Source organism: Toxotes jaculatrix, chromosome 22 (genome assembly GCF_017976425.1).
Source record: "Toxotes jaculatrix isolate fToxJac2 chromosome 22, fToxJac2.pri, whole genome shotgun sequence".
In the NCBI taxonomy this organism is placed as follows: domain Eukaryota; kingdom Metazoa; phylum Chordata; class Actinopteri; family Toxotidae; genus Toxotes; species Toxotes jaculatrix.
The window spans coordinates 2,618,474-2,633,264 of NC_054415.1; the positions used below are offsets into that span (position 1 = coordinate 2,618,474).

At 43.4% G+C, this 14,791-nt stretch overlaps 3 protein-coding genes across 5 annotated transcripts; 1 reads left to right on the forward strand and 2 right to left on the reverse strand.

The window, feature by feature from the left end:
• Positions 1-870: 870 nt before the first annotated feature.
• On the reverse strand, positions 871-4,085 carry atp5f1c (ATP synthase F1 subunit gamma). 2 transcript variants are annotated; one of them, XM_041029676.1, is made up of 9 exons: positions 3,962-4,085; positions 3,408-3,442; positions 2,930-3,061; positions 2,607-2,814; positions 2,265-2,408; positions 2,059-2,123; positions 1,820-1,975; positions 1,566-1,662; positions 871-1,068 (listed from the first exon to the last, which is right to left on the reverse strand). In XM_041029676.1, exons 1-9 carry the CDS (start codon positions 4,000-4,002, stop codon positions 1,065-1,067), a joined length of 882 nt encoding a protein of 293 aa, XP_040885610.1. In that variant the 5' UTR covers positions 4,003-4,085; the 3' UTR covers positions 871-1,064. The 2 variants fall into 2 exon arrangements, with proteins under 2 accessions (XP_040885610.1, XP_040885611.1); XM_041029677.1 differs by lacking the exon at positions 871-1,068 and having other exon boundaries at positions 1,562-1,662.
• Positions 4,086-4,952: 867 nt separating this feature from the next.
• On the forward strand, positions 4,953-7,817 carry kin (Kin17 DNA and RNA binding protein). Of its 2 annotated transcripts, XM_041029876.1 has the most exons (12): positions 4,953-5,173; positions 5,285-5,379; positions 5,469-5,512; positions 5,607-5,729; positions 5,873-6,057; positions 6,141-6,189; positions 6,352-6,403; positions 6,502-6,628; positions 6,735-6,860; positions 6,946-7,045; positions 7,177-7,277; positions 7,462-7,817. In XM_041029876.1, the coding sequence occupies exons 1-12, from the start codon at positions 5,060-5,062 to the stop codon at positions 7,519-7,521; spliced, it is 1,176 nt and encodes a 391-aa protein (XP_040885810.1). In that variant the 5' UTR covers positions 4,953-5,059; the 3' UTR covers positions 7,522-7,817. The 2 variants fall into 2 exon arrangements, with proteins under 2 accessions (XP_040885810.1, XP_040885809.1); XM_041029875.1 differs by having other exon boundaries at positions 7,177-7,817.
• Positions 7,671-14,688, reverse strand: itih2 (inter-alpha-trypsin inhibitor heavy chain 2). Its single transcript, XM_041029873.1, has 21 exons — positions 14,444-14,688; positions 13,722-13,754; positions 13,382-13,420; positions 12,641-12,813; positions 12,462-12,566; positions 12,219-12,381; positions 12,013-12,120; positions 11,692-11,820; positions 11,452-11,568; positions 11,143-11,311; positions 10,880-11,005; positions 10,471-10,652; positions 10,061-10,246; positions 9,821-9,960; positions 9,445-9,617; positions 9,117-9,272; positions 8,909-9,022; positions 8,615-8,813; positions 8,352-8,524; positions 8,147-8,258; positions 7,671-8,052 (listed from the first exon to the last, which is right to left on the reverse strand). The coding sequence occupies exons 1-21, from the start codon at positions 14,537-14,539 to the stop codon at positions 7,905-7,907; spliced, it is 2,841 nt and encodes a 946-aa protein (XP_040885807.1). The 5' UTR covers positions 14,540-14,688; the 3' UTR covers positions 7,671-7,904.
• Positions 14,689-14,791: the final 103 nt, after the last annotated feature.

The following is a 14,791-nucleotide window of genomic DNA, read 5'->3' on the forward strand; positions in this document are numbered from 1 at the left end:
TCAAAATAAAAAGAAAACACACTGATCCCTGTCTGCAGATTTTCATTTTCTATTTCCATTTGCACAACAGAGCCAGAGGTTATGGTCAAACTCACTCAATCTTTAGTGTGATGGATGATCTGTGGACATGGGCCCTCAGTTGTAGCAATATCTCATTTAATTGAAGGGCCACTTTCACTCCACAGTGACTTGTAATACGGATTCATGTTAAAATTTATTAAATGAATGCCAGCAAAGCAGATCGTGGGGAAAAATAAGTAGATCTGATAACTGACTGCAGTTTTTGTTTTCTCCTCAAACTGACAGTATACTGGATACATCACGCAGTTTCCTCCTTTTTATAGTTTAGCACCTTCACTGGTGTGAATTTCTAAAGCCTACATTAAGAGCTTCCTTCAGGAAACAATCCACCAAAGAGTCCTGCCATCAATAACAACCTGCATAGTTTTTGTAATAAGTCTAGACACAGGATTCAGAGATACCAGCACTCCTTTTCCAAAATGTAAAACCTGAATACCTCACTGGAATTCACAGGATCCCTTTCTCTGTAAGGTAACATGAGCCCATGGATGCATTGAATTGAGTCTGTGGAAGAAGTATGTAATAGCTGCCTAAAAACACTTGAAACGCTACTGGCTTTACAAAGGTGGCATTTACTGAAGGAATCGTTATGTGTTTCTGATATCGATCCACACGAAACTCCTCACTACTGACCAAAGGAACAGTTTCCTCAACAGCCCCTGAAACACAGCTGCAAGGAAGCTGCACTCCTTTCAAAACCACTAAAAAAACAATACAAACTGATCATTAATGACTGCCTTTGAAAGTAATAACACCTTTGATGAAATACAGAAGAGCAAAGCATCAACATTCAGTCTCAGACATCAGGTTTTATTGTGAGGACAGATACAGGGACTGAGGAACTGATGAGGGTTCTGTGTAAGAGCTTTATTTTCTCAATATATTTTACAAATAGAAGCACAAATGTTCATTAGACTCTTGACAAACACTTGTCCGAAGTACTTTGAGGAGCTATAGGCAATGGAAACGATGATCTCGCCCGTTTATCTGCAGAGAAAAGAATAAAAATATAAGAATGTTGAACATAAAAGATTTTTATACTTTATACACGACTAAGAACAGTGTTTAACAAGCTGAAACCTAAAGGGCACAGCCTTCTCTCACTTCTACACAAAACTATTCCACAGGGGATTCCTAACATTACAGTCTACTCTACATTACATTACCTCCTCTGTTAAGACAAGCCTCAGTCGCTGAGTTCAACAGAGGGTAAGGAGGAACAGATTAGGTCAAAGAGGAGAATTAGTCATGAAAGAATGTGACGGCTTTTGGAAATTTAAAAAGACATGCATGGTTGAGAGGGAATCTTTTTTTTTGGGGGGGGGGGGGGGGGGGGTGTCTCAGAGGTCAGAAAGTTAGCGTTAGAGTTAGAGTGATGGAGGAATATAATGAAGGGCTGAGTCAAAAAAAAAATCTGTAAATGAATGGAGGAAGATAGAAAAGTGTGGGTATGAAAAGAGAAAAAGGAGAGAAAGTAGACTTACAGAGCAGCAGCTCCAGAGATGATCTCAATGAGCTCCTTGGTGATGACGGCCTGTCTGGTACGGTTGAAGGTGAGGGTCAGCTTGTCAATCATCTCAGCTGAAAGCAAGGAGAAGAGTCAGCGTCAAACAAAACTTTATTATGGAAGTGGAAAATGTTCATGTTAGAGCACTGAGCATATCTCTCAAAGTAAATATTCCTAAAACATCTGGTCATGAATGTGAAGTGTGTTTGCCAGGAAGTGCCAAAGTCTTACAGGCGTTCTTGCTGGCGCTGTCCATAGCAGTCATCCTGGCGCTCTGCTCACTGGTGGAGGACTCCCTCAGGGCCAGGTAGAGGATGTTGACCAGAGCAAACTCCTGGTAGTTTCTCAACACATCAGCATCAATGTCGTCATAGATGCCCATGTTCTCTGATGGGGGAGAATAGGCAAAAATGTTCAGCATCTCTCTCACTGGGGAAAAATGAAGGCGTGTAAAAGTGTTAATAAAATACCTGAGTTAGCAACAGTGTCTGTGGAAAACACAGGCTTCTGGTCCGTCTTGTATGAGATTACAGACCTGCACCAGAGGAAGAGAAGATTTGTCATCAGTATTTTATCCATTTAAACCGACAAGTCGATCCCTCTGAGATAATGCAACCTGAAAATGTTTTAAGACAAAAACCAAATAAAGAAAACCGTCAAAACAAAAGTATTGCACCTGAATCTGTTGAAGATGACGGAGCCCTGGTCAAACTCGTATCCAGAGTTGAGCAGCTCCGTGGCGATGATGGAAGCGTCGCCGAAGCTGGGGGGCTTACGGCCGACTTCCTTACAGTTCAGCATGATGTGCTTTCCATGAGTCCTGATGAGGGACAGTGGGCATTAACAATCTGTACACTTTATCTGACATATGTTTACATTTTTGATGAAAAATTCTAATATGAGTAATGATTTGGAGTCTCATGATGGTCAAGACCACGTTCTTAACTGTTCCCTTAACAGAGACACCATACAAAAACAAACATGACTTGAACACTGTTGTGAAGACGGGGGTTTGTACCTGTGCAGCAGGCCTCTCAGCTTATCTCCCACATTGATCACCATCACCTCCTTGCCAGTGTTGGTCAGGTTGGCGATCTCGCTCTTAATGGCCTTAGCCACACCAGAGTGGATGGCACCACAGAGTCCACGGTCAGAAGTCACTCCAATGATCAAATGCTTGGCGGCCTTGTCCTCTGGCACTTTGATGTCGGCCTTCTCGTACAGAGCTGAAGAACAAAGAGGAAACAGCGGAATCAGTACAGTATCTAAAATATTAAAACCAACTATCAAAGGTAAAATCCCATTTTAGTGAGAGGCAACACGGAGCTGAGGTGTACATACCCAGAGCACCGGTGCCGTAGACTCGGGCTGGCTTCAGCTGCCTCTCAGCACGAGCATACTTGGCAGCGGCCACCATTTTCATGGACTTTGTGATTTTCTGGATGTTCTTGATGGACTTCAACCGAATGGTGACTGGAGGGAAAACACAAAATCACTTAAAATATTAAAACTGGGTAATATGATGACAATGTACAACAGTGACAGCTGTTGCTGTACATTTCATTTCATTTCATTTCAAAATGTAGTACCCATACATCTCACAGAACTCCATTCATATATCTGACAACTTGATATTCGCTTTATTTACTTACAATGACACAGACTTTGTGGAACAATAATTAAAGCCTTTTCCAAATTACTGGGACAGGTTCTGCAATTCGGCATCACTGATTTCAATATTATCAATAACTGTTCTCAAGATGACTGCATATTCAAACATCTGGGGTGTAATCAGTGTTTAGTATACTAAAATACTTACTGTCCTTCAAGGTAGCCATGTTCCTGACCTGCCCACTGTGAACAGAAATAGTGCATGTGAGTTTAAGCCGCAAGCATTATCTCCATATAACAGCATTATTAGCACAGCCTAACAATGACAGCAACTTAAATAAAGCCACGTTATCATAAACTACTGTGAATTAACAGATGAAGAATTACGATTAGCGCTGGAAGTGAGTTAGCATCAGTTAGCTCTGCACAGCAAATGCGCTGACAGTTAAGCCTAGCTAAAAAAAAATCGCAGAGACTGATGTACGTGTTAAATATGAATTTGCTCAGAGTAGTTTATGGGTTAAATGTTTACTCTAATCTTCAGGTAGTGGCACAATGTCAGCTCAGTTAGCATTAGCTTCTAGTTGGCTTGTCCATTCATTAGCCGCGGCCTCCACGTTAGCACGTCCTTGCGTTCAATAACTGCTTGCATTACAGACCAGAAGATACACATCCATTTCAACCGCATATGTCCATAGAGTACATACAAAGTAGTTAAAGCCAAAGACTGTTGCAGAAGTATATGAATATTTGTTACTTTACCATTGTGGGGTGAAGACCAACGCGCTGCACCGGGCGAACATGGTTACTCCGATGAAGGTCAGACACGCAGGACTGCGCAGGCGCAAGTTTCAGGCAAAATGGCCGAATGCTGCCTTCAGGTACCAGGAGAAATATCGTTAAAAAAAAGCGTCACCTACATCAACGAACCCGGGAAGCTTGTCCAAAAACGATCCTTTTGGTCAAATTAATATTTCTTATAAAACATTTCCACTCTATTACAAGCATAAAGGCAGTATCTTTATTTCTTAAATTATGTTAATCTAAACCTTTAGTTGTTCAGATTTTACTTTGGTATTAATTATTTACTTGTCAAGTATTCCCGTACGGCCTATGTCTGAATAGTTTTACTAAGTAAATTCTCATTGTTTTCACTTTTGTGTTGTAAATTTGGTAGCATGTCTAAATCGTCTATGTAGCCTTGTGGAGGAGGATACCCATGAGTTTTTGACTTTTGCTCAGGTGAACATTTAAGTTACACAAGCAAGCACCTGTATTTTCACACTTAGCTCGCAAACAATTTCGACAAACAACAAAAAAAAAACGTTTAACCTGTTTGCTTGTGTCCAAAGCACATCTTCTGCTCATCTTCTGTTCACGCAAGCAAAGATGGTAACTGGAAGTGACATAGCTCCTGCCCCATTTTGTACCCAGCTTTATCGGAGCTTATTTATCAGTTTCTTATTACGTTCGCATTACGTCTGTTCTTTTATGTTGTCATATTCATTTTTTAAGTTTGGTTTGAATTTATCCTTAAAAGTAACTATAATAAATTGCTGAGATGCTGTAGGTCCTGCGACTTAGATATAATCACTATTACAAACGTCTCAAAAATGGTGCTAAGTGAAGTTTGTTTTTAAAAAAACATTTTTAGTCATAAATCACAATGCTACGTGAGGTAAAATACGGAGCTTACGAGGACCCATGAACGCAGCAAACGTTATCGCGAGTTTTTAAGCTCACTTGCGGAAGTTGGTTACGTCGGTAGCCCAGGATCGTGGTTTATCAAACGTTTCAACGAGTTGAGTCCTAATTTTAACGTTATATCGAGTTGTTTTTTGCTTGTTGTAGCGAGTCGGGATGGGGAAAGCAGATTTTCTCTCCCCCAAGGCGATTAGCAACCGGATAAAAGCCAAAGGTCTCCAGAAGTTGAGGTGGTATTGTCAGATGTGTCAGAAACAATGCAGAGATGAGGTGAGACGTTTATTATTGACCCTTCTTATTTAAAACATATATACATAAATGTGTTGTTGTTGTTTATGTTAAAAAAAAAAAAACTAAGCCTTTTTTACTGTTTGCGGACAGAATGGCTTCAAATGTCACTGCATGTCTGAGTCCCACCAGAGGCAGCTTCTGCTGGCCTCAGAGGATCCAACAAAGTTCATGGACTATTTCTCAGAGTGAGTTAATTCACTTTAGCATCAGGAAGAGTATGTTAACGGTGGCCTCCAGATGCTTGATTTAAATGTTTTTATATCTTTCCTACCAGCGAGTTCAAGAACGACTTCCTGGAGCTGCTCAGAAGGCGTTTTGGTGAGTCCAGATTCATCCAGATGTTTGTGCAGAAAACGCAGCTGTCTGTAAACAAACCTGAGAAACTGTTTGTTTACACCTTCTTGATCTGCAGGAACCAAGCGAGTGCATAACAACATAGTCTACAACGAGTACATCAGTGACCGGGAGCACGTCCACATGAACTCCACACAGTGGGAGACTCTCACTGACTTCACCAAGTGGCTGGGCAGAGAGGGTGAGCTGATGTAACCCTTCTCAAACCAATGAAAACTAAGTGTAAACAAACAAGGTTTAGTTTAAATGATTGACAACCAAGCACAAACTAGTACAGTTGCTTACATTCTGTATATTTAATAACCTGTTAAATGTTATTCCTAGGCCTGTGTAAAGTTGATGAGACCCCTAAAGGCTGGTACATCCAGTACATCGATCGCGACCCGGAGACCATCCGCCGCCAAGAGGAGCAGGCGAAGAAGAAGAAGCAGGAGCTGGACGATGAAGAAAGGAGCGCCAGATTCATTGAGGAGCAGGTCCGCAGAGGCCGCGACGGCAAGGACACAGATGTGAGTACCGTCATGATGAACCTCAGCTTCACACATGATCAATTCAAATTTAAAATAAAAATATGTTGTCTTTTATTCTGCAGGAAACTCCAGTTTACACCGAGCTCAGCCGTGAGAGTGAAGAAGAAAAAGGTTTGGATTTTTTACCTGGTTATGTCTCTGTGTTCGTCCCTTTTTTTAAAATATAAAACTATTCAGCTAATTTTGGGTTAAAAAAGAAGAGATTTCTTGAGATGGCCATTTTTTTATGATTCTGGAGGGGGAAAAAATCTCACTCATGTTTTCCTCTTGCAGTTGTTTTCAACCTGAGTTCCTCTTCATCTGTAGCTGGTCCCTCCAAATCAAGGTACGGAAGCTTCTGTGTAGGATGTTCATTCTTTTGCACGGTTTTCAAGTGGATATAAATGAATTATTTTGCCTTAAACTGTTTGGGTCTCTGTGTAGTTCTGCCCTGGGTGCCAGTGCTCTCAAAACAGCGGCATCATCCTCGACCAAGAGGAAAGACATATCCTCCAATTCAGACTCCAGAGGGGAGAAGAAAAGGAAATCTGCTCTGGAAGAGATCATGGAGGTAGAGAAGAAGATTTAGTTTTGTCTTCTGTAGGTGTTTGAGCTTGTATTCATTTGATAGTTGTTGCAGCTGTGTTCTTATTGGACATGTACTGTTTTTTCTTCAGATGGAAGAGAAGAAGAAGCAGCAGCAGTCAGTCAGGACCGATTACTGGATTCAGCCCAACATCGTGGTCAAAATCATCACCAAGAAACTGGGAGAGAAATACCACAAGAAGAAGGCTGTCGTCACGGTAATTATGCTTTGTATTCATTCTGGGTGAGAGCTTGTTTATGTGCGACATATGATGTTAATGGTTGTGGGTCTTTCTGCTGTAGGAGGTGAGAGACAAATATGCAGCGGTGGTGAAGATGATCGATTCCGGAGACAAACTGAAACTGGACCAGAATCACTTAGAGACGGTTATACCTGCACCAGGTAAACCACCTCTAACTGTGTACAGAGCCTTAAATAGAGTAGCATCAAACTCATCAGCAGCTTGAGGTCGTTTTATTTAACAGCGGTGAAATCAACATGTACCACAGCTGTGTTTTCTTAACCTCCTGCAGGTAAAAGGGTTTTGATCCTGAACGGTCCGTACAGAAACACAGAGGCTCTGCTCGAGGGGATTGATGAGAAACATTTCTGTGCCACACTCACACTTGACTCTGTAAGTATTGGTGGGCTGTTCTCACATCAGCTGAAAACTGTGCCTGTCAGAAAAGCTGTATATCAGGACACTTCAAACTTTTATGGCTTTGCTTTTGTAGCATTCACTTTTATGTTGCTTTCTGTTTTTTTCATTTGTTGTATCGAGTTTCTACGTTTAAAGTTTCACGTCTTCTCGTCCTCAGGGTCAACAGAAAGGGAAGAGAGTGGACATCGCTTATGAGGATTTTGCAAAACTGGCCTGAACCAGCGACGCTCCACGTTAAACCTCCGGCAGCCGTTTGGCTGAGGGACTCTACTGTGTCAGAGTTACTTCCCTATGATTCACCTGTACATGTACATATCCCACAATGCATTTCCACTGAGGTGGAATAGAAAAACACAGAGCAATGGGTTCAGTTAATTTTTTGGTTTGTATTAATATTCATGTTGATCTTAACATTGCTGTTGTAAATTTTGTCCAAATAAATTCAACAAAAGTGACGTCTGCTTTTCTCTGGAAGCGAATCGGTGAAGAAACGTCTACAGAACAAATTGTTCCGGAAAAAAATGATTAAACGTAGTTTCAAATGTGACTGTGGGAAAAAAAAAAGTTACACACAGGGAACATGAATGTGTCTCTGTCTGTTCAGAGCGTCTGGAGGAAACTGCTGAGACTTGGGACGATGTAGTCGGTGTAGTGTCCATCGATGAAGCCCTTCCCACTGTTATGAATGAACCAGCAGTAGACATTAGAGCCGCGCTTCTTGTCACGCCTGTAGTCCTTCTGCCAGCCTCTAAACACACACACACACACACACAGGTTTATGGATGTAATAAGAAGGGGGTTTGTTCAGAAGTGGGTTTTATGTGAGGTACTGTGCGACGTACCTGGTGACGAGCAGCTTGTTGCCCTTCACCTCCATGGTGGCCTCCTTCTTCAGAGGGTCGACTCCTTCGTGGATGTCGTACACTCTCACCTCAGGCTCTCTGGAAAACTGCCCTGTGAGATCACACATCGTTTTCCACAGTTTAAAACGTGACTTACTGATTCACCGTTGAACACCCCACAGACAGACCCCCATAGAGACCTTACCTATGAGGCCGTGCACCAGAGGGGAGTACTGGTTGTCGTTGGGAATGTAGATACCGAGGAAGTCGACGTTAACAGGATGTTTCTTCCACACACGATGAAGCAGCACCATCACCTGGATATTATTATTTACTGTGACTGTAACATGCGAGTTCTTCACTATGGACATCCTCAGCCTGAAACACAGCAACATGACTGTGTGAGACAAAATGACCCAGATGTAGAAGCAGTGAGTCTGACGCTGTTATCAAAGGTGTGACTGTTACCCATCCTGTGTGATTTCAGCTGTCGCCCCCCAGGTGAAGGTGTGGTTGTTCCTGCCGTCAGTCATGGCGATGCTGTCGGTGCTGACGGTCACACCGACTCCATCAGGCTGGTAGTAGACTGAGATGTTGCCGAAGTAGGTGCTGAGGTTTCTTTTTAGCACCTGCTTTGAGCTGATCAGCTGACCGTTCACCACCACACCTTCAGGACAGGAGAGAAGGTAGCATTATTATTAGCATAATTCCCAAAATGTTGAACTTTTCTTTCAGTGGCCTTGTTTAAAACTAGTCTGGTACCTGCTCCACTGTCAGACACCAGGTTGAGAATATGACCAGGTTTGGAGTCGATGTTGAAGCAGACGTCCATGTTGCTTCTGGGCAGGTGGATGATGAAGTGAGGGTCGTTGTCCACTGGACGAGAAACACAGAGCTCGTTACACACTCAGTTCTGTTCACATTTAACACTGAAAGTCACCAGAAGTGTGTGTCTCTGTGTGTGTGTTACCTAAGTTGACCTGCTGAGGCAGAGTCCACTCCTCTGGACCCTTCTCAGCCTGACTCGGGGGGGCCGGAGTGGTCACCTGGACCCAGGGCGGAGGCTGGTAGACCACTCGCACCGGTGCCAGCCCATTGGATGCTGATCCCCCTACTACTCCTCCTCCTGCACACATGTGAGACAGGATAACACAGCCCTTTATGGTTTTAGACAATGTTTGGTTTCTTGTGGGTTTTTTAATTAATTATTTAGTGTCTTACTCTTCTTCCTTTACCATACAGTGTCAGTTTTGGTCAGTGTAACATTAAATAACATTATGCTGACTTCTGTCAGGCACCTGAGCAGCAGCCATGTTTGGGGTCCTTTGGAGAGTCGGCCAGCAGCCTCTCCTTGGCGTCCTCGCTCTCCACCAGCAGAGCAGTGAGCGGAGTGACGAACTGATGCTCCACGGCCAGCGCCATGATCCTCTGGGTGATCTTCCTCTTCTTGACAGCTGTCGGAGCCAGAGACCTGCAGGAGAGTCACACTGCAACCGTTAGATACTGACAACAGCACAAATTCCAAACATACCACATTTCTGTTGATTTATTTCCAATCATGGATCTTATTCCTTCACTGAATCCTGAGTTTGTGACCTTCTTATCACTCCGACATGCTTCCACACGTTTCTTGTATTTAAATATATAGAGTGGTTCATCTCTGTGTGCTCTAACCTTTCAGAGATCAGCTGTTTGATGGTGATGTAGGCCCACATCTGTCTGGCGAAGCCTGTGAACGAGTGCTGCTGCTTGGCCAACTCCAAGTCCAGCTCTGTGGTGTCAGCCTCTGTCTCCAGGGTGATGTCCAGACCAGCCTGCCGGGCAAGATGGGACAGAGGACACTGGTAGTACTAGGTCCTATTTCTTGACCTTGAATCCCCAAGTTGTAAGCGTATGGTTGTGTGTAACACTCACAGCAGATGCGGTGGTGAAGCTGGTCAGTGTGTTGCTCTCAGATGGCAGCACCTTCCCTGCCACCACCAGCTCTGAGCCACTGAAGTACTTATCGAAGCGGTTCTGGGTGATGTCTGACACGGAGTCCTCTGGGAACTGAATGGTGATCCTCCTCAGCAGCGGAGAGGAGACCTGACTGTAAAACGCCTGCAGAGGGAGAGGAGGGAAACGGAGGTGATACTGTATGGCGGCTATGGACATGAGGAAAGTGTCACCTTCCTAAATCCTCTGTCTCTGCATCTGATACAAAAAAACCCTCCAAATTCTGTGTTAATTAAACTTTTATCGATTAAAATCCTTGAAAATCTAAACATGAACGCGTCTTAGTTATTGCTGTTCTACATGTAACTGCACTTGCAGTGCTGCTGTACCCGTAGCTGCTCTGCAGCATCGTGGTTAGCATAGATCCTCTGAGCCATGCCCCTGTTCTCCATGGCAATACGTTCCAGGAAGTCGTAGTCCACGTCGAAGCCGATGCCCAGTGAGAAGAGAGAAAACTCCTCTCTCATCACTCGCTTCACATTCTTCTGGATGGTGCTGAGCTTGATCTCTCCTGCAGAGAGAGATGCATGCTGGGTCAGCTGTTTCCATTTAAAAAATGTTCTTCAGCAGCATCTTAAAGATCCAACAGATGATTGGATCTTTAAGTAGACAAAAAACAAATATCATTTATCTCTAATGGTGGATAAGTAGCTAAACCTGACAGACTAATTTAAATTGGTCAACAGAACCAATCTAACATGTTTTAATAGCAGCTGAATAATTCAAACTCATTCTTACCCACGGTTGGATCTCCATCAGACACCAGAATGATCATGGAGACGGAGCGAGGGTCAATGATCCCCTGATTGGACGCCCTCACCAACATCTGAACTGCTCTCATCAGCGCCTCGTTGATGTTGGTGCCTGGGGTCAAAGGTCAATAAAATATGGCCAAATACAATCTTATCAGAGCAACCAAAATTTCCAAACCATAATTGTTTTTATTTAACAACATTTTCTCATTTTACTGTGGCATCCACCCTTTTCCCATGATGCCTCACCTCCATTGGGTTTGATGCTCTGGATGTAATTCTTGGCATCGGCGATCTGAATAGATGAGCCAGGGACCAGCTCCTCGTTCCAGCAACGCACATTATGGTTGAAGTCAACGATGCTGAAGTGATCATCTATAGTCAAGTCGTCCAAAATGGCCTTCATGGCCTCCACTGTCTGTCAGAGAGGAGCGGGATTAAATACCTTCTGCAGAATGACCACACGGTGGCAGTGTTTTACAAAGGAGAGATGAAGACTGAACAATGAGCGGGAGGACAAAGTACACAAAACTTCAAGTGTAAACAACTATCACTCACCTGTTTCATCTTGACCCCCCACATGGACCCACTGACATCAATGACGAACACAATGTTTTTAGGAAGCGGGGAGAAGTTTGACGGAGCAAAGAATTGGACAAAATGGCCGTCTGAGACCTGGAGGAGACAGCGGAGGCTTGAGTGACAGTCATCTCCAAATCTCTAGTAGCTGAATTCAGTGTTAAACAAGCTGAATAATGAGGCTTTATACTCAGACTTGGATGGTTAGGTACGTGATACCTGCAGTTCCCCAGCGTTGCTGTCCCTGTTCACATCATATTTGACAGTAAAGATGCCGTCCACAGCACTGCCGGTGCAGTTGTCACACTTTCTCTGCTGCTGTATGTTGGGCTTGAAGACGATATGAGCCTGGGGACAGAGACACAGAGCAGGATACAACTTGTTAGACAAGCAGATGAAAAAGAGGCTTTTGTTATCTCTGCCGAAGAGGAGTTTATTTTAGTTCTTTTAATGTTTGTTAATTTTCATAATATCAAAGAAGCTAACACAGATTTCAGCCGTGCCAGACGTCCCGGCTCTCTGTGTGTTTTCCAGTATTACCTTGTCTTTGGTTGATGTAACTTTGATGAGCTCTGCAAACTGTGGCCCGAGGGTGTTTAGCGTTTGTACCGTGGAAATTCCCTTTGGCTCAAAGATGTACACATCCACCTAAAAAGAGACTGGGTGAGGGACGGCTGTGAGAGCACACACAGGTGTGCAGAAACACACACGTGTGCAGAAACACACACATGTCTTTACATTCTTACCTGGAACTGAGGCACCAGCCTCCCAGGCTGCAGGTACAGCGAGTGCTCATAAAAACCCAGCCTCCTCTGCATCATCTCCTGGTAGTGGAGTTCAAACTCAATGTTACTGCCAGGAGGAACGTGGACCTCTGTCTTAAAGGTCTCCATGTCCTGGGAATTAGCTCTGTAAGGCAGAAATATTTCAGTCCTCCTGAAGCTGTTGAGCTCTACAGCAGATTTAAATCCAGGATGCTGGTCCGGTACCTGACAATGCCGGCTGCCTTGCCTCTGGCTCTGGCCTGAGCGTACAGGTTCCTGGCGACTGTCTTTTCCCTCACCGAGCCCACAAATGTTATCCCATTCACATTCCTGCAACAGAAGGAGCGACAGGTTAGAATGGTACAGCTGAACAGGCTCTTTGGTCTGTCCGGACTGGGGCTCACATGGTGAAGTTGGTGATGAAAGCTCGTTTGGGGATCTGGACGTTGAAGCCAATGCTCTGAGCTTTGGAGCCGGAGTTGATCACAGAGCTCCTGACGGTGGTGTGGGCGAAGCGGGACGTGATGCGACTCTCCACCTTGTAGCTCTTGACGGTGATGTCATCTCCACGGATGGCCTGCACAGGTGGTAAACAGAAAGAAACAGGATCTAGAGGTTTTTTCTTGGCATCACTACACATCAAATAAGGGCAGTTTGAATTTCTAATTTCAGTTTCAAGTACTGCTGAGTGTAAAGTTGAATCCATTGGTAGGTTAAGGGGCTAAATCTTTCATAAACCTTTAAGATACAAATGATTGTTTATGGATTATCATGCAGAGAACATGTGACTAGATTAGGTTTGTCTTAAGAAATTCCCAGAGTTTAGCAGACATTCTTAGCCTTGGTGACAATTCAGATCCTTCTAGTCTTGAGTTCGGGGGTAAGATGTTTGAGATGATAAAAAGGTGGATTTAAAACAAAAATTATAAACTTGATAAAACCACAAAATAATGCTGCCACCTTCACTGGTTTGATTTCTTATGTAAGGAAAGAGAGACAGAGAAGGGAAGCAGGGGACTAGTGGCGAACAAAGTCAATAACCCGTCAGTCATGGGAATCTCTTCAAACAGCAGCATATTGATTGTTAGATAAGGTTAAACTCTGTCACAGTGGAGAGGGCTCGAACAACAAGCCGAGAACCATACTTCAAAGTCTTCCTGCTCCTCGCTGGTCAATATCGCTCTCTGAAACACACACATGCACACACAAGTCGTCAGCTTCACACTGTCTTAATCCAGTCTCCCAGGAGATTACAAATCACAAATTGTTGTTATTAAGTTGGAGATGATGCGGGATTGCAATCAGGATCAGAGGCAGTTTGTTTGGTGATGTCTTGTTTATTTTTGTGCAATCACCGAAGATGCATTCCACAAATCTACGCTGCAGCCATTGCAACATTGATGAGAAAAGCAAACTGAGAATTCATGCTGTGTAAAGACATGTAAAGAAGCAACAAAAGCCAGGCTGTTTGGAAGAATGTCTCACCTTGTATCTCTCCCGATGATCTTGTAGATCTGACTGGTGGAAGAAAGAAAGCTTTGGATGAGAATCAGAATTAATCCTTGAGCTGATTTAATCTGGTAAAGTGAACAACACGAGAAAGGTTTTCTTGTATTTTTCTTTTGATTTAGGTCACGTTTACACAGATCAGGGCTCTAATAACACTGACTGTTCAGTGAGGTTAAAGGTCAGGGAAAATTGTTCATAAGCTAACATATGCACAAACATCAAGTATATTTAAACCAGAAAGGTGAAGAATCACATTTCTGCAACAACTCATGAACCAGTTACTTGTATTTTTTTGGAATGATTAAAAGAATTTAGGTAAAAAGTAGCATGAAGAAGTGAGTTTTAAAAACAGGCCAAGCGTTTAAATAAAAAAAAAAACTAATACACAAAAAGATCTTTTCTCTTACACTAGCTGTGAAATGAAAAAAAAACCCCATCAAATCCAAAGAAACCCCCCTAAAAACAAAACAGTCATGGCTTTAGTCAGGGATTAAAATAAGACCAACCATCACCTATAAATGCAATTTTTTTCATGTAAATCAGAAAAAAACAACCAACAACCAATTTGATTCTTAGTTTAACATCAATATCACCCAGTTCACTTGGTTAAGTTCTGTAAATAAAAAGTGGCACAAACAGAGTGTTTCAGAGATTCATCCTTCCCCTCGTCCCCTGTTAACAAACACCGTCCGACTCACTGTCTCTTCCTCCCATTCTCCATCTATCACAAACTCAAAGCAGCGGCCCCGATGGAGGAGCAGGAGCCCCAGAAGCAGCAGCAGCAGACGCCTCATATTTCCAGGCCTGTGGGCTCAAACACACATACCCTCACACACATACAAAAAAAACCACACACAGCACTGGGAGATGAACGGTCCTTCTGCAGGGAGCCTGGTGGAAACACAGCCGAGCTGAAAACCGAAGGTTAAAATCCACTGAACTGATCGACTCCCGGCCCCAGTCAATATTTGTTGTGCTTCACGTAACCCAGAAAGGAGAAGGAAACTTTGAAACTTGACCTGCAGTGTGGGCAAGGTAAATAGGAC

Bases quoted from the DNA above. Each gene is read 5' to 3' on its own strand.
- atp5f1c (XM_041029676.1), bottom strand. From the start codon at position 4,002: ATGTTCGCCCGGTGCAGCGCGTTGGTCTTCACCCCACAATG. The intron at 3,443-3,961 runs GTAAAGTAACAA...TTCTGTTCACAG, and splicing joins TTGGTCTTCACCCCACAATG to TGGGCAGGTCAGGAACATGG. The intron at 1,663-1,819 runs GTAAGACTTTGG...CCTTGCTTTCAG, and splicing joins CAGCGCCAGCAAGAACGCCT to CTGAGATGATTGACAAGCTG.
- kin (XM_041029875.1), top strand. From the start codon at position 5,060: ATGGGGAAAGCAGATTTTCTCTCCCCCAAGGCGATTAGCAACCGGATA. The intron at 6,404-6,501 runs GTACGGAAGCTT...GTCTCTGTGTAG, and splicing joins GCTGGTCCCTCCAAATCAAG to TTCTGCCCTGGGTGCCAGTG. The intron at 7,046-7,176 runs GTAAACCACCTC...AACCTCCTGCAG, and splicing joins GACGGTTATACCTGCACCAG to GTAAAAGGGTTTTGATCCTG.
- itih2 (XM_041029873.1), bottom strand. From the start codon at position 14,539: ATGAGGCGTCTGCTGCTGCTGCTTCTGGGGCTCCTGCTCCTCCATCGG. The intron at 8,259-8,351 runs GTAAGGTCTCTA...GTGATCTCACAG, and splicing joins TCTGGTGCACGGCCTCATAG to GGCAGTTTTCCAGAGAGCCT. The intron at 8,053-8,146 runs GTACGTCGCACA...GTGTGTGTTTAG, and splicing joins AACAAGCTGCTCGTCACCAG to AGGCTGGCAGAAGGACTACA.